General features: G+C 37.3%; 1 protein-coding gene across 1 annotated transcript; it reads right to left on the bottom strand.

The window, feature by feature from the left end:
• Positions 1–8,187: 8,187 nt before the first annotated feature.
• Positions 8,188–9,713, bottom strand: LOC148852566 (F-box/kelch-repeat protein At5g15710-like). Its single transcript, XM_088942828.1, has one exon. The coding sequence runs from the start codon at positions 9,617–9,619 to the stop codon at positions 8,519–8,521; it is 1,101 nt and encodes a 366-aa protein (XP_088798954.1). The 5' UTR covers positions 9,620–9,713; the 3' UTR covers positions 8,188–8,518.
• Between the last annotated feature and the right edge of the window lie 607 nt (positions 9,714–10,320).

The raw sequence follows: 10,320 nt of genomic DNA, 5'->3' as shown, positions 1-10,320 counted from the left end.
CTCCTCAAAACCCTTTGATATTTTAAATTTCAATAATAAAATATTAAAATAAGGTATAATTGATATATAGCATATAATAAAATCTTTTAACTCGTACATTAATAACACACACCAATATAAATAATATTATAAAAGGCGTCCGCCTTTTCATTTTTGTCGCCTAGGCGAGCGCTTAGTCGCCTAAGTAGGTGCCTAGTCACCTAGAAGGGTGCCTATTTGCTAAAAGTCAAGGCATTTGGGCAAGGCGCCCAGCCAAGGGCACCTAGTCACTTAGGCAACACCTTGACAATTATGGGATCAATCTCCCTAAAACATTTGCAATCAATGTAAACAAAAAGGGGGGAAATGGGTCTCTCTCAATGCTAGGAAAAAATCCACCACTATCCCATTTACTAGCACTAAGTAATGACAGCTACTCAAACATCCCCACACCCATTTAAACCATCTGTCCCCAAAACCAAAGCTAACCATTACTTGCAACAAGGACCAATCAACCAAGTCATAAGCCTTTTCTAAATCCAGTTTGCACACCACTCCCTTCTTTTTAGTCTTCTTGAAATTCTATACTCTCATTCGTAGTTAAGATTCAATTAGAAATCTATCTTCCCTTCACAAAGGCTCCTTGGTTAGGTGCAAGGAAGAATTTGCTTATTCCAGAGTGACAACACTTTTGCAATTATTTTATACAAACCATTGACCAAGTTGATTGGTTTAAAGGTTTTTTTGCTGTATGGCATCTCTCTTCTTTAGGACCAAAGCAATAAATATAGAATTCAGACCCGCGTTAATTACTCCCCTTTTATCACACTAACACTAGATCCATTTCTAAGATTTCCCAATAATCCTAATAGAATGCCATTGTGAACCCATCTCGACCTAGAGACTTTGTTTTATCCATTGAAAGCCTTACCTCCTTTATTTCATCAAGGTTCAAACTTCCTTTCTAGCCACTCCCTATATTCTAACCCCAAATTTGGCCACTCCAATCCCTCTAAAGACACCCTCTCATTTAATGGCCTTTTAAATATAGATTTGATGTAGTCTACAAAGGCCCCTGCTATCTTTGTCAGATGCAAGATAGTTGATCCCTCAACTTCCGATCTGGATATAAAAATTTTTCTTCTTTTACCATTTGCCACAGTATGGAAGAATCTAGTATATTACCATCCCCCTCCTTTAACCATTAACAATGACATTTTTGTTTCCAACTAATTTCCTCCTTATGCAAGTGATCCTCCAGTTGTTTCCTCAAACTCCATCTTTGCTCCTTGTTCCCTTCTCCGAAAGAACCCCTCCCTTCCTTTAAGTCCAACTCCTCAATATTCTCAACCAGATTTTGTTTTCTTTCTTCTAATCTGCCAAACTCCAATAGATTCCACTCTTTAATTCTAAGTTTCAAATATTGAAATTTTTATGAAATTTCATTCCTTCCCAATCCAGTGAGGGGTTACATTGTTCTCATCATTCTTTGATCTTGGTAAAGCCATCAGGGGTTACATTCCTTCCCAATCCATTGAGGGGTTACATTGCTCTCACCATTCTTTGATCTTCTTGGTAAAGCCCGAATGGAGCAACCACATGTTCTTAAATCTAAAGGGAGCAGGCTCATCATTCCTTAAACTTTCCTTACATATCATTATGGGTCAATAATCTGAGGTGAGTCTAGGGAGTGTCCTAGAAGTTGTAGTCCCCCAATGTTCTTCCCAATCAGTTGAAAGGAGAAACATGTCCAACGCATGAGGGGCATCTCTTTAATCTCAAGAGCATCAACAAATTGGTTAAGTTTCCTCATAGCCTAGGGTTGTTGGTTTCTTTTGAGAACCTGATTGCATTAAAATCCCCTCCCACACACCATAGTCCTTCCCACAAACCCCTAATCTCTCACAATTCTTCCCACATTTTCTTTCTCTCCTTGTAATCATTGGGGCCATATACATTTGTTAGCACTCATTCAAATCCATCATCCACCTGCCTAAATTTCAGAGAATGAATAATTGTCTATTAATTCCTCAATCCCTTCCAACACATCTTCTTTCCACAATGTCACTATCCCTCCATAAGCTCCCCAAGAAGGAGCTACCACCCACATAATCTCCCTCTCTCTCCATACACTTCTTGCCCATCTACTATCACATCCCATCCTCTTCACAATAAAAAAATTATTATGAAGAGGAAAAGTACAAGAATGGTGATAAGAAATCACCCACCCAAAGAAAGATCAAACTCGCTCCTTAGCCTTAGATTACAACCTTCTCCAACCCTGGCAGAAAATAGGAACACACCCAAACCAAACAACCCAACCATCCACCAGACAACAGCCTAACCCTTAAACAAACAAATCAAACCTTCCCACTCTTGAAAAGACCCACCAATATGTGAACATCAACTTAACCCTGTACAATTGTTCTGCCTGATTACTTCATTTTATGCATCAACATAAACAGGATATTCGTTGCTTCTCTTATTTGCTGTTTTATTTTCTTCGCCTTCTTAATGCGTCCCCCCCCCCTCCAAAAAAATAAAAAATAAACCCCCTTCGATCTGTCAACACCTGAACAGTTAGTTCTATGGTCTTTCTTGCTCCTGAAATGCCTAGCTGCATTAGGAAGCTTCTCAAAAACTTGAGGATTCTTGCAAATCAGATTGATTCTTTCTATGACTTCAAGGTCACATTCTTTTCAAAGTGCTCCTCTGCTGCCATATTACCACCCTCTTTGAAGCTATCCCCTGTAGCTCTAGAAGATCTCAACCTATCTTGCTCATTTTCATTCATAACATCAGATCTTCTGCCATAGGAACCAAATTGTCATTATCCCCCTTCTTCTAAGGTTTACAAGACTTTTTTTCCAACTCCTTAAAAGCTTTCCTTGCAAATTTCTTCCTCCCCCACAGCAAAATATAAGCCCTAAATCTTACTTACCTCCACATCTTTTTTCACCACTGTCTCCAAACCAATTGTTTTTTTCAATTTCATGAGTTCCATCAAGAATAATATCATCCTCACTTGAATCATTTTCTTCCTCATCCTCAGAATTAGCCTCAACTACCTCATTGCCTTTCAATGCCTTAGTTCTGTAATTCCTTTTTTCTTGTACAAAAATTTCAACAAGAGTTCTCAAAAATCATCCTTCCTTCACCGCCCCTCCTCTCCAACACCCTTTCCATCCTCTGTCTCCAATTCCCCCCGACAACCCTTACTAGTTTCAGTTCCCTCATTAACATCTGTCACTTCTGGTTTTTCCGCAATGTCTGTTTCAGAGCCCTTCACTTTTTCCCTTCATTACCCCTCCCCTTCCTCTCAACGTCCTCAAAATTCCCCTCATTTAGAATCTCCTCTTCAGCCATGAACTTCTTATGAATAGGGGTGCAAGTCGGGTACCCGATTTGAAGAATATACACCATATTGGGCTTGGGCTTGGGCTTTCAATCCAGAACCATTGAAATTTTAACAATTCCCCAACCTGAGCTTGCCCAAGTTGCACCCCTACTTATGAATTGATTGTTTTCTTCACCAAGACTGTTTAATCAATAACAATAAAGTAACAATAGTAAATAACCAATAACAATATTATAGTAGAAAGAATACATGCATTTTTATGTTCTATTTGTCGCTATAACTTGTTTCCATTACAACAGCTGTTTAACCCAAAACTTTTTGGGCAGCTCAGATGTTTGTGTCTGATACCCTTGTTGCATGAGTTTTATTTCCATGCATGACCTATCAGAAAATTTATTAGGCAGGGATATGTCCTGTGGAATCTAAGTCAAGTTTTGTCCTATATGAATGTATCTGGAAGGAATGAAATTGGAGGATAACAGAAATCTGACTGAGAACCTCAAAATTGGCACTTGGAGGAAATTAAAGGGTGGAAATTATTTATAACTTCCCACACTTTCAGTTAACTCCAGATGCTCCCTCACCCTCCCCCCCTCAGAAATGTTTACAGGAACATACCTTCCATCAAGTGGTCCACCAAGGATAAAAGTAACCCTCACCAAATCATATCGTAAACCTCCTTGACAAACTTTTGTATGAACAAAATGTAACCCTTAACCTCAATGTTTATGAATGATCATAATGGTTTGCATTGCTTTGATCAGCCTAATTGCCAAACCTGAATACTTTTGGATGATCATGATGGTTCGACCATCTCAGGTGGATATGATTGTAGGATCTAAAACTGGTACCTCATATAGCTTACTTGTTGATTGAACAGTTGACCAAATATTTCTAGGCTGCAGCATTGTGAACCTCCTGAATTTTTTTGATAGGCGTGAACCTCCTGATTTTCAGTTGCATGCTTTCAAAATTCATTTTTACAATGCAATTGACACCTTTAGGATAGAGATTTAGGTTCTTCTCAGTCATTTACAGCATTTGATTTCTGTTTTCTGTAGTCTCTTTGGAAGATTAAGATCATCAATTTTTACCTAAGTTCTCAAATGAGTTCCTATTCACCTGCTACAAGGATCATGTCTGTTTATGTGTATAATCACACGAAAGCCAAACGTGTGATGGGACCATTCTTTATTGGGACATTAAACCAAACTGAATGACATATTAGCTTCAAAAGGATGGATTGGAGAAGTTCAAAAGGTAAAAAACTGTGACTTCAAGGAATCGTCAAACAACCATTACTGGGATAAGTCTAACATCAAAGTGAACTTGGAGGTTAACACAAGCCTCAACTTCTATGCAAAAGCCATAAATAGCTCAATGTTCCATGACCATTTAATTTTTGATGGTCATAGAATTCAGTCAATACAACTACTACAAGTTTAAGGAAAATCCAGCCAATCTTACTAACCAAAGAATTGTATAGGTCTGAAATCATTCTCCTAAATTCAGAGACCAACCAGTCATCATCTAAGCAGCTCCACCGAGGAGGTCCAACACCATCACTCTCACAGTCTCACTTTCAGGCAACAAGGTTATTGAAGACAATAGGAATTGGCAGGGCCAGGGTTAATCCCTTCAAAATAAAATCTGAAATATCTAGTAGTAAATTTCAAATTTGTCTCACTTTAGCAAAAGAAGATGAGACACTCTAAATTACTTCAATAATGAAGCTTTCTGAAACCTATGGTGCCATCTCTATCTTGTTTTATGCAGTATTACTTCATGGGGGATATATTATTTAGGGAAAGTGAGGATATGCTCTGCAGGCACTAAAAACGTCCTGCATTGAACAAAAAAGGAAGCTGACCTTCATATTATAGAAGTGGCACAACTGTTGGAAAGGTAACCATCTTTTTATCTAATAACTAGCATCACCACTCAACAGAAGGCCACAAGAGAGCACTTCCCTTTTTGTTTAGGCAAAGGACTTCCAGTTACATTCTGCTCTTAGACTTAAGAAGCACAATTTGTAACCAATTTCTACAACCAATGTTTTTTAACTAACACAGGAATGTCCCATGCAAAAAAAAGACTTATAGAAGGTTGAATCTGAGGCTATTTATCAAAAAAAAAAAGGTTGAATTGGAGGCTTATCTGGAAAATGTGCAATTACAGTTTTGGGGATCATTTTATTGTTATTTTGCACCTGATTCAGCTTGATTCAGCAAGCAAACAATATATCTAGCAAGGTTTAAAATGTTGGTGTCAGTTGAAATACTGGCATCAGAATATAAGAAACATGTTGAAAATGTCGTATGGAAATAATGTAAACTTCATAGACATGATGAAAGCACTGTTGAAATATGCAAAAGTATAGAATGATATTTTATGAAATAACAAAAGAAACATAGGTACACCCTTTCAAATTATTGTCTTGTTCTCAACTATTAAACAAAACTAAGAAACTAAGGTTAGTAGAGAAAATAATATGTTGTAAAGTTGTCCTGTAAACTACATGATAGAGTAAATTGAAGAAAAATTCAAACTCATAGAAAATGCATATGATTCTAATAGATCAGCCAAATAATCTTTTGCACAAATAAAAACTAAGATTTAACTTCATGTTTAAAAGGAATTTTGAGCTTGGCTCGAAGTGGTAATCGTGCCCACTAGGCCACTAGCAGAAAATAATACCTTTACTCCACATATCTACAATTTTATTGCCAAACGTGGCTCACAATATTGATGATATTTAGCAATATATCCCTGAAATATCTCCATTTGCTAGGTGGCAATACAAAATCTTCTAGGAGACTATTTTTCCAAATATCCCCGATATTTTTCCGACACGTCAGTGATATTTCAGATTTCGTTGATAGACTATATATTTAAAATTAAAATTTTAGAATATTATTAAAAATTTTCAATATTTTTTGATAAATTAAAAATTTTCAATATTTCATTAAAACCATAATAACTTTTTTTAATATTTTCCTAAAAACTCATCAAAAAAATATTTTCCTAAAGGAACCAATAGGGAATTGGTGATTAGATAATTGGCTTACTACTTCGATATGATTCACTTACTAAGGGGGTACTCGGTACTATGAATATATCGTGGATGTGACCGTTTTGGTCCCATCCACGATAGAATGGGGCGTTCGGTTTTGTGTGGACCATCACTGTCCACAAAATAGTGTGGACAAGGACGAGCCACACCTCAATTTATCAGCAACAGTATTTTATCGTGGATGCTCCACACCATGGCATGGGAAGGATTTGGCGTAGTGCACTTGTGTTACACTAGCCCAACTACCCTCATTTTTGTTAATCTTTTAACAGATTTTCATTTATAATTAAATTTGTTTTTAAATTGTTTACTGCTGAAGATAATATTATAATGATTTTTCTAAACATTGAACCATTTTTAGTTATTTTTTTCACCATTCTTTTGCTCATGAAATTGGTTTATTACTATTAAATTCATATTATATACATTTTATCTTCTAATAATTGACATAAATGGAAAATATAGTTATTTTATATTTATTGGTAATTATGTATTGGTGTTTTATTTTATCCATTACTATTTCAAATTATTGGCTTAAATTATGGTTTTATTTTCATTCGTGATCAACTGTGTTATCTCACAAACTGTACGTGAGATGTATAGAATCAATAGGTGGGGGTGTGGACTGGTCCACACAACACTTGCAAAACACCCCTGTGGGTGTGGACAGTTTCTGTTCACAGCTCAGAAATACTGTGGACAGTGGTGTGGTGTGGATTGGTCCTTGCCACAAGGTGTGGTGTGGACCAGCCCACACCGACCAAATTCTCATCCACAATACAGAACACCCCCTAAGTCCTTATAATTCAAAAGAAAAATATAAATGCATATAACTACAAAAAAGTATTATCAGTCTAATCAAAACATATAGCAACAATAGAGGCAAAAGATAAAATGGCAAATAATGGACATATATAAAGAAGAAAAGATGGCTAAAGACCAAAAGGGAGAAAACAAGAAATATACATATTACAGTCTCTTAATTTTTCCTATATAATTTATATAGTTCTTTGCTATTGTTTTGAGCCTTAAATGTTCAATCGTATTTCTGATGTCTCTTGAAGGTTTATTAACTAATTCTATGTTTTTAGAAAACTTTACTGATATTTTAGATTTTCCAAATATCATAGCAAAATTAGTGATATATCTCCGAAATTTCACCAACTTTACATGGCAAAATGTTAATCAATATCAAAATTACAAACCATGTTTCCAATTTCATAGTTCATACTATTCTTTAATCTGGTGGCTTTCTATAGTTAACCAAAAAACAATCCTCAGACCTAAAAATAAAAAATGGTCCTATATCCAAATTAGGGCCATTGCTTAGTACAATGGTAAAACCTCAAGCTAACATGCATAAGAATGTGGATTCAAGTCCGAAATGGCCACTTTGTGCCAAAAACAAAAAAGAAAAAAAAAAAGGCAAAGATTATTTCTGTACCCATTCCACTTCTCCCAAGACAGATGATAGCAAGGATCGGTGTTGGATATATACATACGTGTGCATGATATGTATGGGAAGTGGGAACATTATTATACTTACATGCTTCTTTGCTTGTGTGAGTACGAACCCCATTTATAACATAGCAAAAAGAACAACTATTCATTTTGTTAAAAATCAATACACCAAATTTGATGAATGACAGACAAGAAAACTGAACAAAAGTCCCAAATGAATAAAATCGAGCACATAGATGTGGGGTTGTGGGAGATATAAACTATATAATGGGTTCCAAATTGATGAAAGCAACTGAAATAGAAACTAAAAAAGTAATTAATAACAAAAAATTTGAATTTATTAAGACACACTGAAGTACAAAGAAGATTAAACAGAAGCTTGGTAGTATCAATGTATGCAATACTCCGATCAGTCTTTATAACTTATAAGTACAATTCTGAACAATTTTTTTTTTTATTTTACAACTGTGAAAAACAAACCTATACAAATAAACTTCGAATTGGTTGATAAATGGATCATTTTCACATGGAACAGAAAATACCTTTTCAGGAAACAATCATGATCTGCCTACGACTAAATGTATATCCTGAGCACAATTATCCAGTGGCAGCTAGTAATGCAAAGGTGACCAATTCAGATTATTACATCACACAAGCACATTAATACGAGGTTCAAGTGCCTGGCCAAACCATTCATGCTTCAAGCAACTCCCTAGTGGACAAGAAGGAAGCCACCACCATCTATTCTCTGACAAATCATACATGAGAACAAGAGACGACATGCTCCTACAAAAGCAAATCTTGCCGCATCGATCCACGGTGGTAAAATGGTTAAGATTACCATTACCAAACTTATAGAATAAATGATCTGGCATGAAACAAATAGGATGCCATTGCTTTGCCAATCTGTCCAACTCCCAAAACCCTATCTTCTTTAGGACTCCAAGCTCCTCAACACCCCCAACCAAGGTCAACGCCCCTTGATGCACAAAGATATAAGAACAGACCAGTGGAGGCATCACCACATCAACAAGATTCCACCTACCTCTCTCCAACTCAAAGGCTAAAAGCTTATCAGGGGAATGAGTCAAGCAAAACAAGAACCCATCCAAATAAGCAGCATTACCCAACATGGCAAACCTCCCATCAAACTCACCCTTCTCCTCCCAACGCTCAGTTCTTGAATCGTAAACCTGCGAAAACACTCTATCCGTTGTACTAACGGCAACAACCTGATAGGACGAATTCCCTTCAATCACTGCCAAAGCATAAGGCCAAATCGAAGGCAACATCGGGGGCAAAACCCGGTAAGCTCTGGTGAAAATATTTGATACAACAATTGAACCCTTTCGGTCTTCCGCTACAACGAGGCTTCCATCAGAGATGAGGGCTCGGCGGAGCTTACAGCAAGTGCTGGGACAAGAAGATGATATATGCGACAGAGAAATCAAAACCCATTTGTCTTCTGTTGGGTTATAAGCAGCAGCTACGTTTCGATTGACGAAATCAGCAAAAAGAACGAAGTAGAGATCGTTGTGACTCACCAGTCGGTAAGCTGCAATAAAGGGTTGGGATTCGATTAAGGATCTCCATGCTTTGCAAACGGATTTCATCCTCAGCAAGTTTGAAATCGGAAGAAATAATAGAATAGTTTCCCAGATATGGAATGGAAGAACTTGCCATGCAAAACCAAACTCAGAATTCTCTCTATCTCCCTCTGGTTTCTTCAGCGAACACTCGTTTTCCATGGCTATTTCTTGGTGATTTCGAGGGAGTTGGAGTTTGTTAAGAACAATCTGCTGCTCGTCGCTCTCACGGTCTCATCGAAGCCTTAACGTTCACACAACCACCCGTGTCATATGATGCGATTAGTAGGATGCAACTCGGGCGGATTGGATCGGGCTTAGGCTCAACCCAGGCCCAACCATAAGAATAGGGTCATTAGCCCAGGAGGTCAAATCCGAAGTTGGCAGCTCAGGCCCAGCCCTAGAATCCCGAGCTAAACCCTAACATACTCGGGTTGGGCGTTGGGTTGGATCGGGTTGCTACAAATTTATATTCCTACTCCTTCCAAACGGAGGCAACAACCATCGATCCAAACAAAAGCTAAGAACGACCAGCAAGACACCAACAGCAACGGAACAACAGTAGAGAAGAAGCAAAAAAAAAAAAAACTACCACTACTGGAATTATACAGACCTAGCAACTATTGAAGAAAACCAAAAAGGAAAGGAATCCTCCAACCAAAACACCACAGAAAAACCAGTTTACCACATTTGCCTTCTAAGGGATCCAGCTAAAGCTGATCAAAATGCCCTCGCAAAGCTTCAAGATATCCCCTTCGATAAAAACAAAGTCTTGATGAAATGAACTAATGACCCATGCAAATGACTCACTGGCTGAATACTATCCAGCTTCACATCTAATTCGGATTTGGTCCTCACAAGAA

This window comes from Nelumbo lutea, chromosome 5 (assembly GCF_056320005.1).
Source record: "Nelumbo lutea isolate HS-2025 chromosome 5, American lotus-T2T, whole genome shotgun sequence".
NCBI lineage: Eukaryota > Viridiplantae > Streptophyta > Magnoliopsida > Proteales > Nelumbonaceae > Nelumbo > Nelumbo lutea.
Note: the sequence above shows the minus strand (reverse complement) of the source record. Positions and strands in the feature narration are given on the sequence as shown.